Genomic DNA, 26432 nt, shown 5'->3' with positions numbered 1-26432 from the left:
TAAGGAGGCCTGGGAATTCAGCTCAGTTGTTAAGAGCTGTTTAGCATGTACAAAGCCCTGGGTTTGCTTGCCAGCACCACATAAACCAGGCTGTGGTAGTGCATGCCTATAATCTTAGCACTCAGGAGAGGCAGGATGAGCCCTAGAAGTTCAACATCATCCTTAGCTACACAGTGAACTTGAGACCAGTCTGGGACATATGAGACCCTGTCTCATGAAAGGGAGGAAGGGAGGGAGGGGAGGGAGAGGAGGGAGGGAGAAAAGCAGGAAGGGATTGATTGAAATGTAACTCTAAAGCACAATTCTATTCTAACCTCAATACTTATGAATACATGCTATTATTCAGATTTGTTTTCTGAAATATTACTTAAGTTGCTCTTCTGTAAATAAATGATTATGAGTAAACCAGATTGCAGGTAAATGTTTTTCATGCCACAAGACATATAGAAAAATAAGACCTAAGGGCCATGAAGAACTAGGCCACGTAAGGTTGCCCCTAAAGTTGAAAGATCAACACTTTGACATATAATAGTTTACTACTGGCATGCAACTGAAAGGCGTTGCTTACAGCATCTATAAGAACAACTCTGTGGGGATATTGACAAGGTGTGACGGACCTGGAGCAGCAGTCGGCAGCAACAGGGAGAAGGAGTGGACAGACACCAAAGCTTGAGCTGAATGTGCTTTTACTGAACCAAAGCAACAGATTATATAGACCAAAAATTGGCAATGATTACAGAATATTAAATCAGGTGGTCACATAAAGGTCAGAAGCAAAGTTTAATTAATTCATGTGAACTTAAGCCCTTGAAGATAGCCATTGTGATGGTTATCTCTGTCCTGTGCCTTTTACTTTCTGTTACCTGGTTTTAGCTGGCACGACATTTTCTCATTCTGTCTCTCTGCTCAAAGACCTGACCATTTGTTTTATACCAGCCTAAAAATCCACTCTTTTGCTCTCTCTCCTGAATGCCATCCTCCGTCTCTAGATTAAAGCTTCTCTATTCAATATCTATGAGTTTTAAACAATTGCTCTTTAAGATTATCCTGTTGTTCTTTGCTTAATAAGCACCAAGGAAGATGGTACCTTCCCAACCTCTCCAGAAAGGCAGACTAAACCAATAGAAATGTTTACCTCTCATATTAATTATCCTGTCTCTACTCCTGTAAGTTCCTGTATAAGGAAGAAGATTATCAGTGAGTTCTAGAATTCTATACTCTTTCCCCTGAGATTTCAAAGGCATCCACGATCTATTTTTTATAACATAAACTGGACTCTTTTGAGTCATAATGGTGACTACTGCTTTCGTGGGATCACTACTTTCATATGCCTTTTCTTGAAAAAGTTACTTTTTAGGATTTTAGAAAATAATTCTTTTTTACTACAACTGGTCCCATATGCTATTCCCCCAATTGGATTTATGATATCTTGCTTTTAATCATTGCTTGAAGAATAGGAGGAGGCTTGGCAATAAAAGGAGGAACTATTCTTAAGATTCCTCAATTATCTAACTTCTAAGGAACATGGCCTTCTTAAACACAGGAGCGACCTCCACTGCCAATCTCGATAGTCACAGCCCTAGCACAAATCATTATAATCGTAAGAACTGCAATAAATCCAGAAAAGGTACTTAATGCACACATTTTCCTAGGAGGCTGAGCTCCTTGAACACTGCGCCTCAATCCAGTGACTAAGTCACGCAGACTCCACTGGAGCTGGTGTGGCGCTAAGGTACTGTGCTTTTACGGTTTAATAGGGAGAGCACAAGCCTTTGGTCAATTCTTCCTACTGTGTAGCAGTCCCTTATTCACTAGTTGTTTCCTTGAATGTTCACAAAATAGCCCAGACTCAGCATACCCAGAACCGACATAAACTACTTCTGCTGCTGCTTCTTGCTCCATATCTATTCTCTTACCAGAAAAACAAAACATTTTTCTTAGTTTCCTCTAATTCTTTTAATTTTTGAAATTCTATCATTTCCCCCTTTCCTTCCTCCCTCCATACTCTCCCATATACCCTACCCTCTACCTTGTTCCCTTTCAAATTTATGACCTCATTTTAACTGTTAGAAAATACATATATATGTATATTCACTCCTAAATATATACATACAACTTAATCAGTCTGTGTAGTGTTAATTATTGCATCCTGTAATGTTACATGCGCATGTTTTCAGAAGGCTATTATTTAATATACCTCCTTCAAGAGTTAACACCTCTCTCCCAGGCAACTGAAATTTTTAGTGTGTCACCCCTTCAACTGCTTACACATTAATGTAAGCACAGAGATGAATACAGTGGTATTAGCCTCAAGTAGGACAAATTCATTTTTCTAATTCAGCATTAGAATAGCTACCATTACTGCACAGATATTAAACTCCAAGAAATATGTAGTGCTTTCTACATCTTCTTCCACAAGAGAAGCGGGTAGGTAAGGGACAAAATGAAATCTACGTAGACGAACCTTCAAAAATGTTAGGCTTGATTCATAGGAGCAGCTAGTAAAGAAACATATTTGAGTAATTTTTAAATAATTATCAATCTGAATTCTTTCAAAGACAAAATTAAAGCAATGTAAATAAGGAATACCATGATTCAAGGTATTTTTGCTTCAAAATTAGTCTAAATAAGGAAAAACTTCATTTTTATTTTTGTATTCTTTTTATTTTTTTTTAAAATTCATTTCTAACACTCTAGTTTGCCCTACTGTGCTCTGCATGCTCCCCTCTGTTGGTGTTGTAGTTGTTTTTATTTTAATCATCTGTTTTGTTTCACTCTGTGGTTGCTTGTTTGCCTCTAGGTAGTGCTAGGTGGTATGCTTTGCCACTAAATTACACTACCAAGCTCAGTGGAAATAGAAACTGTACTTTCCTCTACTTACAGCCCAGTCCTGCTTGTACTTTAGCTGATATTTGAAGTTAATACATGAAAACTCCCAGATGATCACCCAACAGGGCTCTGACAAGCCAGCCTATATATTTACCCCACAGCAATAGCAGAGATAAGTGACAGAAAGATTTGAGGTTCTCAAACTGATTTCAAAAATCCACTACAATGTAACAAAACTTTCTGGTGGCAGCAAAAACGAGACACACAAGAGAATGGACTAAGAATCCAAAAGCAAAGGCATACATCTATAACAGCTGAATCTAAATAAAGGCATCAATGGCACGCTGAAAGGTACCAGCAGAGCCAGGTGATTCTCTGTGCCTTTAAGGTCAGCTTTGGTCTATATAATGAGTCTCAGGAAAGCCAGGGCAATATAGTGAGACCCTGTCTTAAAAATAAAACAACAAAACCAACCAACCCAACAAACCAACCAATCAACCACTGAGGGTAAAAGAGCCTCAACAATGGTGCTGGGAGACCAGGCTGGGCGCTTGCCCTGCACTGAAGCTAGACGAGCAGCTCTCTCTCGCCTTGTACAGGAATTACGCAGCTGACCAAGACCTAACACACTGAAACTACTACAAGAAAGGCAAACAGTTAACGTCAAGATTCTGGTACAACGACTTCCTACATATGACTCCAATGTCCCAAGGAACAAACCCAAGAACTGGTAATGTAATTGCATTAAAGAGAGGCTGCACAGCACAGAACAAAGAGATAATATATAGAGTAGGAGAAAACTCTTTAGCTATTTGTGTGACAAAAACAATACTCAGAAATTAAAAGAACCTAAAATCTTAATACTGAAAGAACAAGTAGTTCAATCAGAATATGAGCATGTGAACAGGCACTTCTGGAAAGTGAAAGTAGCTAATAAACTATATAAATGAGAATATTTTTAGCCATCAAAAGTATATTATAAAAAACTAACAATATGTGCTGGAAAGAATGTGGAGAAAAAGACCACCTGTCTATTGTTCATGAGATGTAAAGAGTGCAGCCACTGTGGAAAAGAGTGCACACTTCTCAAAAAGTACAACGACCATGTTATCCAACTAGATCACCCCTGGGTATTTATCTGAAAGAAATGAAGTCAGCATACAAAAGAGATACAGGAACACCCATGTTTAGTGTTGAACTATTCACTAGACTGCATAAACATAAGGAATCAGCCTTATAAATCAGCTGTTGAAGTGTCTATCAACAGCTGATTTATCAAATGTCACATAACACAATATAACAGTACCAATCACAAAATTCAAATCATGTCATTTGCAGAAAACTGAATAGAACTGTTAAAATAATCCAGATGGAGCAAGGCAAGCTTGTTAAGACCAAAGTTGAACAAGAAAAAAAGGGCTCTGTGGGAAACAGAAAGAAGACATTATTGGGGTTTATTGGCTACCAGCCTGGCTCTAAGTTCTAGGGGAAACCCTGAGGATCTGAGTTCAGATCTCCCATCATCCACATCAAAACCTGGTCAGAGCAGCGTGAATCTGACCTGGTGGTAGAGGCAGGCAGATCCCCAGAGCTCACTGGCTAGCCAGCCTAGGCCAATGAAGGAGCTTCAGGTTCAATGAGAGAACCTGTCTCAAACCACAAAATGTACAGCGACAGAGAAAAATACTGTCCTCTGACGTCAACATGCATACATATACCACACACATTAAGAGAAATAAAAAATTAAGTTACAAAGGTAAGTAGAGAATGGGCAACAGGTAAAACTTTAAAAGTGGGCAGTGAATACTTGGGGTGATAATGCTCTCCCCAAAAGCCATAGATTATCTAAGGAAACCCCCAGTATCTAGTATGACAAACCTCCTCAGTTGTTAGTCCCTGGGGTCTCAGAAACTCACAAAACACTACAAGTTAACAAGAGGCTACATGAGAGGCTTGTCTTTCTCCATCTGGATTATTTTAACAGTTCTATCCAGTTTTCTGCAAACTGTTGCCCTTCGTTGTCTCCCAGAACTGAAGTTAAGTTCCTATGGCCAACGACTTCAACTTCAAGCACGGGAGTTGAGAGAAATCAAGCTAGATATGGCCTGGAAATCTCCTCCCTGAGGACTAGCTTTCAGTGCTAAGGCCATGCAAGCTGTCAAAAGAGGAAAGAATAGGTAGTCCCTCTGTGGGGTGGTTTGAACGAGAACGGCTCCCATAAGCTCCTAAGTTTGGATGCTTGGTCCTTAGGGGCCTTGTTGGGACAGATGTGGCCTTACTGGAGGAAGTACATTACTTAGGGTAGGCTTTGAGGTTCAAAATGCCCACAACAGGCCCAGACTCAACTTGACTCAATCTCTCAATCAATCAATCAATCGATCGATCGATCAATCAATCACTCTCTCCTCCCTCCCCTCCCCCTATCGGCTCCCTCTCCCATCCCTCTCTCTCTGTCTGCTCCTTACACATCAGGATATAAGCCCTTAGCTAATGCTCCAGCAAGAACCCCTGCCTGCCACCCATCACACTCCCCTCCATGATGCTCATGCACTAACCTTGTGTGTGCGGGGTTGGGGGTGGGGAGATAATATGTACTTAACAGTAATAACAAAAGAGAATGAGTGGAGTTCAGGAGTAGTTAAAAGGAAGAGGAGGGGAATGATATAATTATAGTATGCATATATTAATTTTAATTATTTTTAAAAATAAAAAAATGAACCTAAAAACAAAACATAAATAATTTAAAATCAAGAGATCTTTTATCATGTATATTCAAGGTTAATAAATGTGACTCATAAAAGATTTACAAATTCTACTATTAATAGTATATATGAATCATTTTCAGTGACCAATATAAAAATACTTTCCTGTTTTGAAGAAAATCAGAAAAGAGACAGCAGCATGAATATTATCTGCTAATTGCTTGGGTTAAAGCCTACTTCATATCAACACTGATAGGAATAAAGTCACTCTTATTTCAAATTTAAGATACAATGCAATCATTAACAAATCATTTTTTAAAAATAAAAAAATGAAACTAGAAACAAAATGTCAATAATTTAAAAATCAAGAGATCTTCTACTAAATTTTAGAAAAAGAAACAACTACCTTTAGTACCACTAAGAAATTTATCTAATGCTCTATGATTTAGTTTTTCCACAATAAGGACCTTCCAGATTTTCTCTGAAAAGTTTTGGTCATATAAGTAAAATAAATCAACAGCCAATGTCATGCCTAACTAAGGTCCCATGGAGTCTGACACAGTAGCACAGGATCCCACGCGGTTTGTGAGACCAGGGACCAACTATGCATCACAGAAGCAGCCCTATATCCCAGGATCCCCAGACTACAGCACACAGCGTACAGCCTATGAGCTCCAAAACTACGAGAACAGCCCATGGTCACCTTGGAGGCAACTCTTTATGAGCAGAGGATGCCAAGCAGCACAGCACAGCATGCTAGTCCTGCAGACATGGGTCTTCTTATGGTGTACAAGCCAGAGTGCACCGCCTACCATCACTCCCTCAGTAGCCAACAATGTGGGAAATCATCTTCCTCTTAGATGGGGAGGAACAGATCCTAGCCCTCAAAGACAACAGCTTCATCAAACAAAAGAGCAAGAATTCTGCTGAATCTAGGCTATTGGCACTGTAGACTGCTTAGGCTCCCCATGCCAAGTAAGGGACGCGTTAGCAGAAAAGATGCTACCCAACAAGGATGTGTAATCCCTGTCTCTGAATTTACAAAACACAGGATACACAGGATGATTCCCAAGCACATGTCAATAACTGGTTTATGAAGTTTCCACAAAAGACCAATTCTATACATTTAGGATTAAAAACAAAGCATAGTGAGAATAACTTCAGTAAGCACTTATTGATTCCCAGCTACACACACACACACACACACACACACACACACACACACACACACCAGAAGTGGAGAGAGAAGAAAGGGGAGGAGAGGAGGGATTATAACGATAATGCAAAGTCAGGAATAAAATGAAAAGATAAGTGGCAAACCTTAAAAGCATATGCTTACTTTTGTACTGCATGTGTGAAGTTCTTTTTAAACAGCAATGCCAGTATCTAAAACCAGAATATTCACATTGCTTCCATTCGGTCTATATCTGTTACTCTGTGTATGTGTGCATGCAAGTGTACTCACATGCCACACATCTGCATGATTGTGTTATGGTTGTGCATGTGGAGGTCAGAGGTCAACCTTCTTTTCTGAGACAGGGTTTTCTACTGAATCTGGGGTCTGCCTATCAGGAGCTAACCTGGCTAGCCAGTGATTGGTCTGTCTGCCTCCTGAGAACTGGAGTGAGAAGCCAACTTTGTGCATGAGCAGCAGGGGTTAACTTCAGATCTTTATACTTGCATGACAGGCATTTTGCCTACTCCTAAATTAATTGTGAGACAGAGCTCACTATGTAAGCCTGCCTGGTCTTGAACACAGAGATCCATATTTCTCTATCTCCTGAGAGCTGGGACCAAAGGCACAGACTACCATTCACACTTTTTTTTTTTGAGAAGAAAAAATATTTACCTCTGGATTTCTTCTGGAAAAGTTGCACTGAATAAAAGGGTTTGGCGTTGTTCCTTTGATGGCATTCCTGGACAAGAAATTAACTTCTTCATTTCTGGTCCAAAACCCATATCCAACATTCGATCAGCTTCATCCAAAACTAAGTACTTGACTTGTTTGAGGCCAATCTTTAAGGTTATTTTCAAAGACAAAAACAGAAGAACATACATACTAATTTACATTAAGCTAAAATATGCTCCACAATTTCAACTGTTTAAAAGTACTCTTCAGGGTTATGCTGGCTAGCTGTATGTCACCTTGACACAAGCTAGAATCATCTAGGAAGAAAACTTCACTTGAAAACCATGCCTTCATTATACTGGCCTGTAGGGCATTTTCTTAATGCTTTATGTGGGAGGGCCCAGCTCAAAGTGTATGGTCTGGAAGTCCTGGGTTGCTATAAGGAAGCGAAATTCCTCCATGGCCTCTGCTTCAGTTTCCTGCCTCCAAATTCCTGCTAAGATAAGAGTTCCTGCCCTAATTTCCTTCAATGATAGACTGTGATACCCAAGTTGGTTTTGGTCATGGTGTTTACCTATCTAATGCAGAGAAAATCAAGGCATATAATGATGAGAATTGTTGGTCTCTTCATAGATAATCATAATATAGCTGATCTAAACTTTTACTAATATATAAAATGTGTTACAAATTAAGTTTAAGAGAACCTAAAATATCTACAGTAATACTTTATATCAGAACTTCCTATAATTACTTGAATATTCTATTATCTCCAGTATCTAACCTATTAGGCACTAGCCATATGAAGTTTGAGACATATAGTCTGAATAAATATGAAACTAAAATTTTATATTAAAATATATGTAGTAACTATTGCTAATAGTTAACTTGTAGTAGATAGCATGGATTCACACCATCTAATTTTGATAACATCATGATAAAAATCAAACATTAATGTAAGAAAATAAAATCTAATACCATGAAATACTGAAAATAGATTAACTTTTTTCTTTTTTGAGACTGGGTCTTACTATATAGCTCTGGCTATCCTGGAACTACAAGTGACTTTGATACTATCACAACAATGGTTAGTAAAATCTGACATTGGTTTTTCTAGCTACTTTTAATAAATATGATTTTAAAGGTACATTTACCAACTGAGTGTTCTAAGTACCTCCTTTATAGAATGCAAAATGATCAATTGCAGTTCATTAACATGAACTTAAAGAATAGGAGATGTAATAATTGGGTATAAGATTCCCAAGTAAATAAAATCTCTTCTTAAAAGACTTAGAAAATTAACAACTCCCATTATTACCATTCACATACTTTAACAGAAAACAAAGTTATTGATGTCCCAAAGAATGTGTCTTAAGAAAAAACTATTTCACCAAAACATATGAAACTATATAAAAATACTCACTGTATTTTCTTCCATGTAATAAAATATCACTGAAATCAGATACAGATTGTAATTCTACCCCTAACTCATTGCCTAGAGCTAACTAAAGACTTTTTAAGTAAATTGTTAATCTCATTTTGTTTCCCCAAGAATAATATAGAAAATGTTATACCCTGTGAGATTATCTTGACAATTACAAAAATTAATTCAAAGCACCTGCTAAAACGAAAACATAGGAGCTACATCTCTCATCATCCCCTTCCTTTCCCTATAAAGTGACCATCAGGCTAACAACCCGCTGCTTCTTACAGCTTACCTTTTCTTTGCCTATGATATCCATGAGCCTCCCTGGAGTAGCACACAGTATATTACAGCCCTGTACTATCTGTCGGATTGAATGCCCAAACTGGGTTCCTCCATACACGACAACAGCTCTTACACAAGTCCTGTAGATAAGAGAAATGTCCTTTTCTAGTTATTTGGAAAGTATTCACTTGTCACTTTATTAAACAATACCCATAAAGAAAAATCATTCAGCTACCTAAAAAATGTTAAATTCTGTTGAAAATGGAAAGTTTATAATGTCAAAAAAGCAAATCAAACAAATAGGAAAAGGCTCAATCTGTCTGAAGTACTACCATAATCCTTCCTCCCCAGTCACCAACTCATACAAAGGAATTACTTATTCTCTAGTTCTATGACAGCTGCAAGCAGGGAGGAAGCTTCCTGGTCAATACCAACATCCAAATGTTATCTATTCATCTTTGGGTACAGATAGTATCTAAATTTACCAAGCATGCTTTTTGTTTTTGAAAATGTCTCTCTTCTTTTACTCAATTTAAAATAAAATACCAACATAGGTACTAATCTAAGCAATTATACCTAAGTTTTGCAAAAGAACTATAAGGTTTGACATTAAAGATTTTTTTTTTTTGGATTTTGGCTTTTTTTTTCCATGACAGGGTTCTCTCTGTATAGCCCTAGCTGTCCTAGAACTCAGTCTGTAGACCAGGCTGGCCTCCAACTCAGAAATCCGCCTGCCTCTGCCTCCCAGACTGCTGGGATTACAGGTGTGTGCCACCACCACCTGGCTGACATTAAAGATTTTAATAATCATTTTAAATTTTATAAAAATAAAAGGCTAGTGGTTTATAAACAATAAGCACTAAAAAAAAATCACTAAAATTACAGTGGATAAGCTGTGGGTTACCAATGGATAATTCATGAAAAGCTAAGCACTCAAATTGTAGTTCTACTGGGGCTGGAGAGATGGCTCATCAGTTAAGAGTACTGAATGCTCTCCCAGGGGTCCTGAGTTCAATTTCTAACAACCACGGGTTGGCTAGTAACCATGTGGAATGGGATCCTGTTACTGGTATATCACATGATCCCACAAGACAAACAATTACAGAAAGAGCCAACTGTACCTTAAAAGAGATGCTTATTAAACAGAAAGGGAGAATAAAAAAACCCAGGGACAGATAAATAATGCTTTGTTAAATCTCAATTTCCTTAATGTTGGTGAAAAAGGATCAGCAGCAGCTGCGAGACCCTGGGTTATCGGAAAAACTGAGGAACTAGGCCAACCAATATACTATCAGAATGTGTTGACATTAAAATGGAGACCTGCAATGGTTTTAGGATGGGGTCATGGTTATGTTTATGTATCTACAGGGAATGAAAAATAAATAGCAACAACACTTAAAAAATCAGATTGACCAAGGAAAACCTCTTATCGTTTGAGACATGGATGTCTTCACAAAGCAATTAGCCCAAACAATTCATAGACTGTCTCAATTCCTGATTTCTGCTCACACCTAAAAAGCATGCAAATCAACTTCAAAAGGGCAAGCCCAAGTAATAGATCACAACAAGATGGCCAACACAGAGACTGGACAGACAACACAGAGACAGGGCAGCAAATGCTACAGCTAGCTTTTTGTTGTTTTAGACTAAAATTTAAGTTTTTTGTTTTATTATATATTAATAGAAATTTAGATTTTATTAAATAATAGAAATTTTCTTTAATTACTGTTTATTGACAGAAATTTAAGCTTTTTGTTTTATATTAATAGAAATTTAAGGTTTTTTTCTTTAATTACTGTATACTAATAGAAATTTAAGCTATCTGGTTTGAATTATTGTATCTTGATAGATATTTAGGACTTTTTGCTCATTGTATATTGATAGAAACTTAAGGTTGTTTTGTTAGGCTATTGTTTGACTACTGTGCATAAGCCATTTACTGAAAATGTGATAGATTCTATTGTGTATAGATTGTTAATGTTAAAGGACAATTCTTAAACGGAAAGGGGATACAAAGTGGGAACTTAAGGGTTCTTTAGAAAGTCTGTTTGATGGTGTTTTTTGGGGGCAAACATGAGAAGGAACCTTTTCTGAAGTGAACACAGGTGAAAGACCTAGGCAGACTCATAAAGGAATCTTTAGCTGACGCAGGAACAGGAGAAAGGATGTTTTGCTAATGCAAGCACGTAAAAGGACAGGTGATGGATTCTTTGCTACCACGCATGCTTTAGTCTGTCTCGCACTGCATAGCTGAGCTGCATTTGTTGGGACACTATAGAGAGAAACCAAAAAACTGCTGGTGGTGTGTTGCAGTTTCTTCCACTTCCACTCTGCTGACTTGCAGAATGATATCAGCTGAGAAAGATGCGCGTGTGCTGGAACATGTGCTGTCCGGGGGTAGAAATAGGATGTGACTGACAGTGACAAAGGCTTACCTAGGCTTGCTTATAAAGCTAGCCGTGCAATGCTTGTGGGTCGCTCATCTTCGCTGATCTTTGCTTTGCTGAGAAAGGCTCAGCTGAGAGCTTTTCCTGATGTTTTTCCTGATCCTGCCTGCTGACTTGTGCCAAGGCTGAGGCCTGTCTTCTCTGGTAGGTCTTGTCACCCTTGTTGCTAACCCGACCCTACTTAATTAGACTGCTCTAGTATCCATGAAGTATGTATGTGTGGATCGAGCTGCCACTGCTAACCTGTGAACTGAAATGCCAATTTCCAGACAGCACAGGTGAGAATTGCTCCAAAGAACCTTTCTAAGCAGGTCTACCTCCCCATAACCTTTCTTTCCCACTACCTCCAGTGGGTGGAGGGCTAAAAGGGAGGTTAAAGCATTTAAGATCCATCATTAAAAATAAGGTTTGAAAAAAATTAATGTTACAAGATCTGATGCCCTCTTCCAGTGTGTCTGAAGACAGTTACAGTGGATTTATATACATAAAATAAATCTTTAAAAAATAAAGAGTACTTCTACTTGGTAATGAGCATAAGAAAACAGAAGATTTCCTGTAATTTTAAGCATTGACAAACTATTCAATGTTTCATTTTTTCCCTAATATAATATTTTATTAATTATTTGGAAATTCCATACAATGTACCCGCTTCTCATTCCTCCCAGGTCCACCATCACTCTTACCCCTCTCCCTTCCCCTAAATATACCAAGTCCAATTTGTGTTGCCCATATACTCAGAACATGGTCAAACTCCCAGTGGCCAGCCCCTTAAAGAAAACTGAGGAGTTCTGCACAGTCTCCTGCTAGAAGCCATCAACTGTGAAGAGATACACACTTCAGCATCTTTATCACAGTGGACTCTCTTCAACAGCTTCCTGCCTGAAATTTCTTTTATGGAGGGTAGAGATGGTTGTCACAGAAGCTTTAAATGTCTCTCATTCTTAGTTTTGAGTTTTCACTCATTGTTCCCACTGCAAAAGAAGCTTCCTTGCCCATCGCAGCTAGTGGCAGCATGGACCTTGAACAACACGGCCTCATGCAGCGACATGAACCATGGGCATCAATACAGCCTGCAGGAGCAGCATGGATCACAGCATTAGCATGGCATCCAGCAGCCACGCACACCACAGACACCGGCATGGCCTCCCACAGCAGCATGGACTTTCAGGAGACTTAATGCAGAAAAACCGAACTATTCTTCATCTCAGATATCTTCTTGTTCAGAGACAGTTCAGGGAGCATGTTCAGGGACAGAATCTATAAGAGCTCCAAGGCAGCTGTACCCCACCAGCTTGTATACTGCACCCTGGAACAACCATCCTGTCTGCAGCCTGCAGGCAGGGCTTCACCCCAAGTTTTCCTCCTGCCAGTAGGGTGAGCAGTGCAAGCAGGCAGCAGCAGAGGGGACTCCATGCTCCATGCTGGGCCTGCAGGTGGGGTGGCAGCACTGGCCTATCAGGTAGCAAGAGGGTATGGCAGGCTGGGTGATGCCCCTGCAGCCCAAGGAGCCGCCCCTGCCCTGTTGCCACCATAGCTACAGCGTCACGAGTTCTATTTCTCCACTCCATACCACCTTTACCCCAACCCAGTTCCAGGAAACCTGTTTTAAAAGCTTCTTCCCCTAGGACCTGCCTTTTTATCCTGGATATGCTCCACAGGCTCATCTTCTGCTTCTGTGTCTCCTTGAGAAGCATCCCTGAGGCTCTCAGACCCTAAGAGAGGCTCCAGAGCCTAATGGTACTGACTCAACACCTTGAATGCCCCTCCCCAATGTTTCATCTTTTAAAGGTTTTAAACAAGGTTCCTACTTGTGTGGCAGAGCTGGCTTCAAAGGTGTGCAACCTATACAGTTACACAATGTCTCAAACTCCAAAGTGTAGGAAAATTTTGGAATTTTGGTTTCTTTAAAAAACACAGAAATATTATGTTTTCCTGCTAATCTCAGGTGTGACATATGGCACTGCTTCAGACTGTCCATAGCAGCTGACTATCATTTGTCTCAGACTCCAGCGGAGGTTTGATTTTGCCAGCTGTAGATAGTTTCTGCAATTGTGTGATATTTGGAATTCCAGGATCTTTTCGGAGGGTATATAAATGCTAGGACCCCAAGAGGTTGAGTTGTTGGTTGGTTGTTGGGTTGTTCTTGGTCATGGTTTTTGTTAAGTAGTTGTTAGCAAAGAAGAGACAAGAAGAAGAAATTACATATCGTGACATGGAAGATCAAACTTGCCCCAAGGAATTTGATGCACCTAATTTAGCAGGAAGTCGTCTAACCCCAACATTGCCCCCTTTCTGAACCCTGATCCATTCACTGATCTCTTTCCTTTCCTCTCTTTTTTCTCTTATCTAGTGTGAGAGGGTGAAAGGGTGGAAACGTGGAGAAGGGTAGAAGAAGAAGAACCCTCAAAGCAGCCAAAGACAGTTACACCACAGGGCTTTGGTGCTTGGCTTGACACTACCTTGCAATCTTTAATAGCTTTAGGCCAAAGGGTTCAAAACTTTAATTTTATATAAGTTCTGGCAAATTATATAACCAGTCTTGAAAGTGGACTAGTTAATGACATTCTTCCTACAATACAGTAGGATGGCAGTGTATGATTTATGAGGCAATTTATGAGATTATGACAACTACTGCAGCCTTCTATTTGTTCTTTTACTGAGAACTTAATCTAGAGAACCACCTGCCATTCCCTATGACAGTTAAGTATCATTATGGGCAATCTGTACTACATGGTTTTGTGCCAACTTGACACAACTTTAGAGTCATCAGAGAGTAGGGAACCTCTGCTGAAGAAATGCCTCCATGAGAGAGCCAGCCGTTAGGCATTTTCTCAATTAGTAATCAATGGGAGAGGGCCCAGCCCATTGTGGGTGGAGTCATCCCTGGGCAAGTAGTTCTTATAGAACCCAGGTCTGTAAGAAGCAGGCTAAGCAAGCTGGGGGGGGGGGGGGAAGCAAGCTAGTAAGCAGCAGCCTCCATGGCCCCTGAATCAGCTCCTGCCTCCGGGTTCCTGCCCTGTTTGGGTTCCTGTCCTGACTTCCTTCAGTGATGAAAAGTATTGTGGAAGTAGAAGCTGAATAAACCCATTCCTCCCCAACTTGCTTTTTTTTCATGGTCTTTTATCATAGCAACAGAAACCCTGACTAAGACACAGTCCAATCAAACCACTGGACTACTTCAAACTTGGCTAATATCTCATCAGAGACTACACGCCAGAACCACACAACACAGCTGCTCCCAATCCTTAACCATTACAAAGTGTGGCCCGCTACTGAATGTTATAACCAAATAGATCCTACAGTGATTTGTTAGGCATCAATAGATAACACAATACCAAATGTTGGTAAGAATATACTTAAACTGAACTTCTCACTTGAGTAATAAAAGTGTACATTAGTGTAACATCAGTAACAAAAGCCACTCCACACACAGATTCTTAAAAGAGAAAACCTAGGTGGCATACACTCATAGTCCCAGTTACTGAGGGGCTAAGGCAGGATGATGACTTTGGCTACGAGTTCAAAGTCAGCCTACACGAAAAAGCAAAGCTTCATCTCATAAAAATTAAAAACCATAAATCTGTGTCTGCCTCTCTCTCCTTCCCTTCCGTCCTCCCTCCCGACCCCACCCTCTGTGTCTGGAAGCCAGGGTCAAAGTCAAGTGTTTTGCTGTCACACTCCCCTTAGTTTTGGGACAGGATTTCTCGCTGCACCTGAAGCTCAGCAGCTCAGCTAGGCTGGCTGCCAACAAGCTCCTGGGACCCCGGCCCCTGCAGCCGACTCTCCAGCACTGGGATTAACAGATGTACACTGCTGCACCAGCTCTACATGGCAACCAGGGATCTAAACTCAGATCCTCAGGGTTCCAAAAGAGACACGTTCACCAACCAAGCCATCTATCTTTCTCCATCCCACATAAAATCTTTACACAGCAAGACATTAAGTATGCTTTTACCTACAACAGTCCAAAGAAATCAAATGCTTTAAAATAAAATGCACACACACACACACACACACACACAAACCTGAAGTTATTAAAATTAAATTTGATTGTACAAAAGTAGTCTTCTACACTGTGAAACCAAAATGTAGCTAATTACCAGGGACATTCAAGGTTATTTTGTAAACCTTTTAAAGTTTTAAAAAATGTGTATTTATGTGTATGCGTATATGCTTGCATTATATATGTGGACTACATGTGTACAGTCCCAGTGGAGGTCAGAGAAGCAATTAGACTCCCTAGAACTGGAGTTAGAGGTAGTGTGAGCCACCACCTGTGTGCTGAGAACCAAACCTTGGTGTTATTTAAAAGCAGAAGGTACTCTTAACCTCTCAGTCATCTCTCCAGCCGCCCCATCCCAGTTTAAAGGGGCCTTTATAACTACCAGAAGGCTCAGTGACATGGCTCAGCCTCTGCCTCTAAGTCTGATGTTCTGGATTTTGTCTTTGGAACCCACACAGTAGAAGGAGAGAGAACAGACACTTCCAAGTTGTCCTCTGATCTCCGTAGACCATGTGCATGCACACATTTACACACACACAAATATTCATAAATAAATGCAGACATAACATATTTAAAAAATTTACTACTAAAAAGGCCCAGTATGATGCCAGATACCTATAATCTGGCTACTTGAGAAACTAAGGGAGAATTTCAATTTGAGTACTTAGGCTTGGCAACTTTGTAAGATCCCATCTCAAAATTTTAAAAGGAGTGTAGCTTACTGATAGAATACCTACCTAGCACATGCAAAGGGCTTTGGTCAATCAGAAAAGGCAAGCTACTGAACACCAGTATTTATAATATTTTCTTATTGTTTATATGCTATCTAATTGTTTCTTCTAAAAATATAGTCTATAAACAAGATTATAAGAAAATACTGTTCATTCAATTATACTAAAAATTTCATGAGTATATTATTACAGAGCTCTCAAATAATTGAAAGAGCTCTCTAAGAACTTTTTTGGAGAGTCATTCTAGATATACTTACCCAAAAGAAAATTTTCTGGCTTCCAAATAAATTTGGTTGATCAGTTCTCGAGTTGGTGCTACAATGATACACTCTGGCTCCTGCAGCTCTTTAAAGCGACTGGCTGTTATCCCATCCCGCATCATGTGAGCCAGAATAGGCAAGAGGAAAGCTGCCTGGGAGTTAAATTGATTGATTTACAACTCAGCATTCTGTCCCTGCCAAAGACTAGCTCTACCTTTTAGCCTTAAGACTCCCTTCATTCTTGCTGGTAGAGTTATGATAAGAACTTAGCATAACTCTTATTGCACGGAGTAACTAGGTCTTCATAGTCATGTTATACAACATAACATGTTTGATAAAATTAATCTAGCTCAATGCATAGAGCTTAGTCTTTTAAGAAAATAAGCATATTTATGTATCCTGGACAGTAACAACATAAACACCAAGAAAACCAGAAATTAGAAGACCATGAATATTTATGAAAGCTCAGATTATCTACAGATCTTCTTCTAACCAGTAGAAGAAATTTAAGCTACTTAGGAAACACCAAAGTAAAAAAAAAAAAAAAAGCAAACAAAACCCAACAACAAACACTTTGACAGAGGGCTAGTCTATTGGGAAAGATTACTTACAGTCTTCCCTGACCCTGTTTGAGCACAAGCCATCAAATCTCGTCCTGCTAATACAATGGGAATGCTGTACTTCTGCACAGGAGTAAGCTTAGTATAGCCAGCTTTAGCAATGTTGTTGTTTAATGTCTGACAGAGATTAGCTTCTTCAAAAGTCTAAACAGGAAAAGAAGTCAACGATTAAATGATAAACTGCATACATCATATGCCCATCGTTTCATAAACATATCCCATTTAAGTGAGCTTTGAACTTTGATTCCACTTTACATAGTTTACCCCACTATAAATAAATAAAAATTTACTTTCAAGACACTGTAAAAGTATTTCTCATAAACATTCCTTGTAAATACTTTGTCTGCCCTCTTAAACCCTACAAGATACACAAAGCTCTGATTAAGTACCAAAGGTATACTGTGAAGATAATTATTAACAGGCAATAGAAGATTTCTGCTATTCTCCATACACAAATCCACTTCCCATGGCTGAAGAAATAGCCCAGCAGTTAAGAGCACTGGCTGCTCTTCCAAAGGATGAGTTCAAATCCCAGAATCCATATACAGGCTTACAAGCATCTGTAACTGCAACTCTAGGGGCCCTGATGCCATCTTCTGGCGTCCGTAGCCACCAGTCAGTCATGCAATGCAAAGACATATATGCAGGCAAAACAGCCATACACATAAAATCCACATCCTAAGATCTACTTTTCTCACATAATTAGGATGTGAAGATTTTGAGTACCTAGAAAAAAGCAGTATTTTCAGTAAGTTTAAACAAAGTTTTTTTTTTCTTTTTTAGTTTTTTTAATTTTTCCAGGGGAGAGCATGAACGCAGTCCCCCACTACCAGAAATTATGCAGTCAAGTTTCCCACATTTGGGGAAATTGCAGGGGTCAGCACATCCGGAGTGCAATGGATAAGCCTCACCCAAAGTTTTTAATATGGTCTGCAGAGTAGAGATGAATTCCAGAACTCTCTCTTTTGATACAGCAATCCTACTGAAAATGCTAAGCAATGCCTCTCAATTTTCAATCAAGGAACCTAGGCATGAAAAGGTAACTTTTATATCGATAGCAATTTCATCATACCATATATTTATATCAATATAGAAATACTACACTGACCAAAATTGCTGGTGGTGCATCATGTCCAGATACTTCAACAAGTATGGTGTCATATTTATCAAAGTTTATGCCTGTCTGATAATGTGCAAAGATGGAGTCTTCATCCTCTGGTGGAGGAGGGGGTATATATGTCACTTTTGGACCTTGGAATATAAATAAAAATATAATTTACAAACTAGAAGTACAAACAAGAGAAAATAACAAAAACAAACAAAAAACAAATAGAAAATAACTATTGAAATCATTCAGATTTTCATTGTGCAAATGTTTTAACTACAGTTTTAAATATTTTTAACTTTAGAGAAATGCAGCACATATTCAAATAGATAATGCAAATGCCAGTGTACCTTGAATATCACTGCTTTCACCTCCTTCAGCTTCTGACTTCCAAGAATCTTAAAGGGGATAAAACCAAAATGATTAAAAAAAAATGGGGGGGAAACAAAGACAAAACAAGTAAATGTTAATTGGAGAATAAAATAACAGTACTATAAAGATCAAAAACTTTTTCCAAAATAAAACTTACTCTTTCCAGAGCCTGTTACTACTTCTTCATTTAAACCTTTGTAACCACCTATTAAAGAAATTCAGAGTGATAATCAATTATGACACAAAGCTGTGCATATCTTCACTCTGACTGTCTTCAAAGAGGACAGTCTTAAAATGGAAAGCATCTTTAAAGTCACTGCTTAGAAGGGGTGTTTGAGACAGAGGCTGCAGGCACATAGCAGTGCTAAATATTAATTTAATGCGCACAAGTCTCTGGGTTTGGAGAGAGAGGGGGGGGGGAGAGAGAGAGAGAGAGAGAGAGAGAGAGAGAGAGAGAGAGAGAGAGAGAGTCTTACCCATTTTAAGGTTTTTTTAATGATCAACATGGTAGATTACTGTACTACTGTCTTTTCTTAAGCTATGAGATCTTTTCCAGGGTCAGCAAGGAATTTATTTATTTATTTATTTTGGTTTGTTTTTGTTGTTGTTTTTCGAGACAGGGTTTCTCTGTATAGCCCTGGCTGTCCTGGAACTCACTCTGTAGACCAGGCTGGCCTCGAACTCAGAAATCCGCCAGCCTCTGCCTCCCAAGTGCTGGGATTAAAGGCGTGTGCCACCACCGCCTGGCGAGGAAATAATTTAAAAGAAACTAAAACTGTGTTGGGAAGTACCTAAGACCATTCTTCAGCATCAGTGATTCTGCGAGGGCCACCCAGATTGTGGCCATGATCACAGCTATGATGTGCTGAAGTGAATTACTAAGGAGCATTTCTTCAACCAAGAAAGGAGGGACATGAGTCAAGTTTCCCAGCTGTCTCTAAATGGTGTTAGAGTTTTGACAACACAAGAATTTACCAGAGCATTTCTGAGACTCATCCAGAATTTTCACTTGAAAGCTGGTTAACTTCTGTACCTTCTGCCTAGCATATAGCATAAAATCCAAGACACTTACAGAAAAAGGCAGTATTCAGCATATACTACCTTGTATATATTATATACATAATTAAGGCACAATAATTTACTTTTCAATTAAAAGAATGGAAATCTTTCCCAATTTCAAGTTTTCAAAAGTTAGCTAAGCTAGTTTAGCAACCACCTGACCAGAGTAAGGATGCAGAACCTTGGTTCCTTTCTTACTGAGGGGACAAGACTGCTGGAGGAGGCAGGAATTAGTTTCAGGTACCGTCCATTAGGCAAAGAAGCCAAGGCTGCAGGAGTCTGAGGAGGTGGTGACCCTGCGTGAGCAGTGGGGAAGTGGAGAGCAGACTGCTGGTGCTGAGCTCCCTGTGCTTTCGCTCAGCCTAGTGTCCCAGCCTGTGGGGCTGTACTGCCCACATTCAGCATGGGTCTCCACACCTCAACTAATCCCTTACACACAAGCTTGGCTCCCAGGTGATTATGGATCTTGTCAAGGACAATATTACCTATCCCTTATCAACTTGACATTTAAATGGATCGCCTTTGAACTCCTGTCTTTATCCCTTTGTCCTCACTGACTCATGGCCAATCACACTTCAAAAGTCCCCATGGGCTCAACAACTCTTCAATATATCCCACCTCCTTCAGACAAGCTGTAAAGATCTGTGGATGATCTCATTTGAATGGATTTCAACAAACTTTTCTGTTAAATATTGAAAAATATTAGAAGGCAGGGCTTCACTACTTTGAATGCTTTCAGGCTAACAATTTACCAAAAATCAAATAACTTTTATTGATAACTAATCTGCAAAGTATTTTAAGTTTCATATAATGCTTAAATATTTATGCTTTGGGGAAAAACCTTTTTGAGAGTAAAAAGGTCACATTTATTATTATCTTTACTTGTAGATTATGAAAGGAAAGGGGTATTTTAATCATTTGTATAAATATCTCAATATTTTATATCTGCATGATATCCCATTTGTGGTTGTATTAAACATTTATTGATGAATTTTAGGTGATTTTCAGGTTTCCTAATATAAAGGACTCAGTGAGTATCCTCATGCATGTGTTTACAAATGCTCCTATTATTTATGAGTCTTAAAACAGAACTGCTAGGCCAGAAAGAAAATAACCTGAAAATGTATTAAGGAACTCAAACAGGCCATGTAAAGTTCATAGTTATCAGGTGTGTAGAAACAATGACAATTACCGTTATCCTAAAGAAAACAGACTTAGATTACAATAAATGCAAGCTGATGTAAGCTGACAGAAGTCAAGAAAGAGCTCACCTCGGCCACTTCCACTTCTGCTTTGGTAAGTGTCACCATTGCCTGTAAGACATTGCACTGTAACACATTAGAGGAGACATGCCTCCCGGCTCTCCTTCCCCTCCCATACACGAGGAGAACTGTATCCAATAGTCATTCAATGGGATTCCTAGTCCCTTTGATTTTTTTTAAGTTTTGTAGAATTCATTTAAATCTTACCCCTTTTAAGGCATTTTTCACTTGTAATTTTTTTATATTTCATCTCAAATCATACATATTACTTTCCTATACCTCAGAAACTCTCTTTGAAACAATGCAAACCTTATTTTCCTTTTTCCCATTAAAAGTATCTACTCCAATCTCATACTGTCTGCCCACTCAGGAAACTTAATTTACCATGCACCAATTTTCTAAGGGAGGCAAAACTACACGCATACTTTTGCCTGCATAACTAACAGTCGGGGGAAATTGTGAGCTACCCTTGATATATATTTAAATCTTGCTAAAAGCATAAAAACAAAAATGAGTATCAATGCTCAGTAATAGTTTCATTTCTCACCTGAATCACTTGCTGCTGGTTTCCTAGAACCAAAAAGGCCACCACCACGCTGTGTCCCCTGATCTTGGTCATATTCACTATCTTTATTTGAAAGAAACAGAATTTGATTCTGTTACTTTTAACAACATTTTACAATCATTTAGCAAAATGTCCAAGCATGGTAAAAGATATATAAAATAGTATTAACAAGAATCACAATATATATTTTTTAAGAATCACAGAAAAGATTTCTCTACAAATTATATACTTGAATTACAAATAACTTCCTCAAAAATTAATGTCATTTTATAACTAAGTTAGGGTCAATGTTATCCCCCAAACAAAAGTAACCTCCCCCAAATGGGCCTTTTATTGTGCGTAGAGACCACACTGCATCATCTCACTTCCGGTTCACCAAAAACCCATCATCCCTGCCCCCGCAATGATGTAACACGATCAGCCCTGCTCCCACCACTGCCAATCCAATACTACCAGCCCTGCCCTTCAGAGGCCTGTATGATTTTTTTAAATAAAGGCCAATATATTTAATTTTAAACTTTATTTAATGAGTATTGAAAATTTATCAATGTCATTAGTTTCCAAAGTCACAATTGAGAGTCACATTATTCTATGGGACTTATGAAAACTAATACTTTCTTTCTAGAAAATATTATCTATGGGACTTTAAAGTAGAAAGCCATGTCAGTGAAAGAGTGTATGAAGAGCCATTTATTAGACCACTCATTTATAAGGTCAGCCACAGTTCCCAGCCTCCAGACACTTAGTAATCTATAATGCTTTATAAAGACTTGGTAACACAAACTTCTACGATAAGTGTTCCAACTTAATATTCAGTTACCCATGTTTCTGAAAATAATGATACATGATATGGAGTGGTAACTTGTGTCTGCTACTCTACTAAAATATTCATATAATAGCAACTTTGTACACTAGGGTTTTTAAAAATAATTTCCAACAAATGAAGCACATCTTATACAATCCACTACTAACTTGGTCTTCCTAGACCAAATCCTCCACGGCAACCTCGGAAACTACCTCTTCCACCTCTTCTGAACGGCCCTGAAGCTTCTGATTCATTTCCATCTTGATAGCCTAAATCAAAACACACACAAGAACAGCACAAAATAACAACAACAACAAAGGGATCTTGGAGACATGGTAATGGAATTTAACATTTGTACATTTCAAGTGGCTTTAATCTTAATTAAAGAATTGACAGTTAACTTTTTAAAAGTCACAACTGACCAATAAATTATTATTCTTTACTGATATAGATATTGCTATGACAAAAAAGACCTTGCTAGAAGACTCAAAACTGAGTAAAGAAGCAAGTTGTGACAACTACACCATGAGCTGGATTTCTACTATGTACTACCAGATTAAATAAATCCAAGCTTTTACTTGCCCCCTATAAGATATAAAAACAAACAAACAAACAAAAAAACCCACAGGAATCGGGTACACGTAAAGTCTCATTTCCTGTTACGAATGACAAGTTAAGTGTGATTTCCTTTAATGCAAAGGTAGATCACTTTCAAACCAAATGCCAGTTACATAGAAAATAATATTTGGTTTATGTATTTGCTAATATTTATAACACAATGATTACTAAGTCCAAAATCCTATATATATTGAATTGACATTAGATTATGTATATTTTAAAATCCTGATTTAAGACAGAACTAATTAAAAGTACATCCATGGGCTGGAGATGGGGCTCAGTTGCAAAATCCTTGCCTAGCATGTGACAGAAGCTGTGCTTTATCCTCAGCACCACCAAAAATGAATCAAAGAAAATTCAAATTTACATATCTATTAGCTAACCAAGTCCTTAATCTGTCAATCTACAATCTGTCCTTAATTGTAATTCCCATTTAATCATTCTAAATTATTTATATTTAAAAAAAGTCTACCAACTTCCTCACTTTTTTTTTTTTAAATCTCCTGAACTTCTTTTTTTCTAGGCAGGAACTATTTTCATAAACATCATCAAATAAGATATAAAACAAACGCATAGATTCAAAACATAATAAAGCCCAATGGACCTTCCATTCAGCTTAAGATTAATAAGCTCCTAATACAGCTGTGCCCATGGTGGGGGTTGTTTGTTTTTGCCCTGTTCCTCTCAAGCACCTCTCTCCCTCACTGATCCAACCAACACTGCCCTGCACTTGGTATTGGCCTACACTTATTATCATCTATGTACACAAACTTATGAATCATGTAAAATTCTACTGTGGAAAAATTCTCTGTGTAAAAATTCCACAGAGAAGCCATTGCATGTTTCTTTCCTTTGGCTCTCCTTGTCTACTGAGGAACCGTTCTCTGCCTCGCGTGCTCCAGTTTACCTGTAGCTATTATCTTCTTTATACCGTCTTGGCTTCCTTAAGGAACTCAGCTTACTAGTTTCTCCCAAATAAACTAGCTGTACCTCATACATCATAAACTTTTATTGTTATTGGGTAATAAATACTTCACATTTTGACTATAGACTATAAGTTGAGAAAAATCAGTTTTCAAACCACAAAACAAAGGTTAGATATCTATTGCTGATTCAGTTTTTTCTTTTTTCTTGTATTTTATTTAATAAGAGAAATTGTCTATGACACAAAGTCAATAGCATAATTTCTGAGTTTCTTCTGGTCTTACTAAATGATCAGTCTGTATTGTAATTTCAATGTATGACAAAAAAGCATCTAGTTTATAACTTTAGGATCTATGATTCCAAACAGAAATGTTACATGAAGCTTGCTAGCTAGCTGGCTCTTAGTGGTTTCTGGTTTGCTGATTCCTACTTTCTAAGGGGAATGAACTAAAACATAGTAGGATTTGCAAATTTTCCCTTTTACTATGTTCATTCCTAGTTATATTGTTTCTCATCTCTGTATCAATTATGTTTGGGATGATTCTTTATCTTTTCAATTCATCAATGAATACATCTATCAATGTTACAATTACTGATACATGAATTTTTAATTCTACCACCTTATGGTGGTTTTTTTGTCTTTAATTTTTTTCCAGTTTTTTGTTATTCTCCTTTAGTGTTCTAATTAATTCATGAACAGTTGGAAAAATGCTTTTTAAAGATCAATTATTTATTTCCAAATGCAAAAAGGCAAAAAATACTTTCTGTGTAAAACTTGGTTTCTTTGGAATCTGGTATTTCAGCAGATGCTTTGGCCATGGGATGGAGGGTTGGGGTTAAATTTTGTTTAATTGAATTATATCATTTTTCCCATTCCCCTTCCTCACTCCAATCTTTCCTGTGTACCTTTGTCCTTGTTCCTTCTCAAAATCATGGCCTCTTTTTATTTAATTATAGCATATGTATGTGTCTAAATATTAATAAACCATACACTTTATTTTGTTCTTTCTGATTATTCTTCAGTTTTACTTAAAAACAACTTTGGCCATGCGCATGCCTTTAACCCCAGCACTTGGGAGGCAGAGGCAGGTAGAGCTCTGTGATTTTGAGGCCAGCCTGGTCTCCAGAGCGAAGTCTAAGATAGCCAGGGCTGCACAGAGAAACCTGGCCTTTAAAAAAAAAGAGGAGGAGGAGGAAAAGGAAGAGGAAAGGAAGGAGGGAAAGAAAGAAGGAAGGAGGGAAAGAAAGAAGGAAGGAAGAAAAAGATATATAAATTAATCGGACTTAAAGGTAACACAAAGATATTTAAAATGTAATAATCTTTCTACACAGTTGGTGTCAAAAAACAAAACTGGTTGTAAGAAACAGGAAAAAGAAGCAGGGCTGGGGATGCAGCTCAGGAGTGGAAGTCAGGGGCACAAGAGGCCCTGCATTTGAGGACGAGCACTGTTTTGTTTTTGTTTTTGTTTTTTTTTTAAACAAGCAATTCTAAAAGATGTACTTAATTCCATGTTTCCCCACTATCACATCTTTGCAAAATGATAAGGCTTAGGAGGCAGACTGTCTTCAATATGAAACTGAGAGACAGGTTTGCTAGAGAGAGAAGAGCCTGCTGTTGAGTCAGTTGGCTAACTCTATTAAAGTCATACCATCCTGGAGTTCAAACAGAAAAGCTCTATCACAGATGAATGCTCATTCTAGCCTAAGTTCCCTGTCTTTTTTCTTTTCTGAAGGTATTACTGCTGCTGTTTTAACATGTCTCCCTATATATTCATGAACTCTGAGTGATAATCACTATACCATGTCACCTCACATTTGTTATAGGTAGAATTAACAAAGGGTAGTGAATTATCATGAGAGCTGAACAAAAACTGCAATTTCTTGCCTCTTCCAAATGTCCAATGACCCTTTTCAGAGACAAATACATTCTCAGTTATCTACATGATTATCAAGACACCCAAAATCCCTCTTTTGTAAACGATGCATTCTTAAGATCCTTGGGGAAAAAACAAATCTCCAACGACATCAGAACTGAAGAAGTGGAGCAATAAACGGTTGCTAGGAGCACATTTTTCTTAAAGCTTTCATTACTTTTCTTTTGGCTCTTCTAAATTCAGTTTTGTCAGTTTATTTTTGCCTTATAAACAAATTGTTCAAGGCATTGTCCTTACCGCCTCGCTTGGAAAACCCTCTGCTCCGAGTCTGATTATCTTCACAATCATTATTAGACTCTTAAATAGAAACGTAAGATGAGAATAGCATCCAGGTAACGTTAATGACATAAGAGCTAAGAACAGAACTGTAACAAGGATAGTTTTCAAGCTGAATATAAACATTGATTCTTGAGATAATTTCACTGGGAACAAAAAAAAATTTCTCAGAGTAAATCCCTATACAGTCTATCTGTCTATCAGAGTAAATCCCTATACAGTCTATCTGTCTATCAGAGTAAATCCCTATACAGTCTATCTATCAGAGTAAATCCCTATACAATCTATCTATCCATATTTAATGTAAATGACTGAGCACCCACTATTTGCTCACTACAAAGCTAGACAAAACAATACAAAAAGAAA

General features: G+C 38.2%; 1 protein-coding gene and 1 pseudogene across 5 annotated transcripts in view; both read right to left on the bottom strand.

The window, feature by feature from the left end:
• Ddx4 (DEAD-box helicase 4) overlaps positions 1-26432 on the bottom strand; it is a 53439-nt gene that overhangs the window by 5307 nt on the left and 21700 nt on the right. For 3 of the 5 annotated variants that reach the window (XM_052159769.1, XM_052159770.1, XM_052159772.1), the window contains 11 exons: positions 26028-26087; positions 22482-22583; positions 21492-21572; positions 20954-20995; positions 18781-18828; positions 18602-18649; positions 18255-18397; positions 17138-17290; positions 16524-16678; positions 9096-9225; positions 7381-7547 (listed from right to left, as the gene is read on the bottom strand). In XM_052159769.1, the coding sequence (XP_052015729.1) occupies positions 7381-7547; positions 9096-9225; positions 16524-16678; positions 17138-17290; positions 18255-18397; positions 18602-18649; positions 18781-18828; positions 20954-20995; positions 21492-21572; positions 22482-22583; positions 26028-26087 (1129 nt within the window). The remainder of the gene's footprint in view (positions 1-7380; positions 7548-9095; positions 9226-16523; positions 16679-17137; positions 17291-18254; positions 18398-18601; positions 18650-18780; positions 18829-20953; positions 20996-21491; positions 21573-22481; positions 22584-26027; positions 26088-26432) is intronic. The other 2 variants (XM_052159773.1, XM_052159771.1) reach the window with 2 other exon arrangements.
• Positions 17945-18091, bottom strand: LOC127667176 (uncharacterized; annotated as a pseudogene).

Source organism: Apodemus sylvaticus, chromosome 16 (genome assembly GCF_947179515.1).
Source record: "Apodemus sylvaticus chromosome 16, mApoSyl1.1, whole genome shotgun sequence".
NCBI classification, from domain to species: domain Eukaryota; kingdom Metazoa; phylum Chordata; class Mammalia; order Rodentia; family Muridae; genus Apodemus; species Apodemus sylvaticus.
Note: the sequence above shows the minus strand (reverse complement) of the source record. Positions and strands in the feature narration are given on the sequence as shown.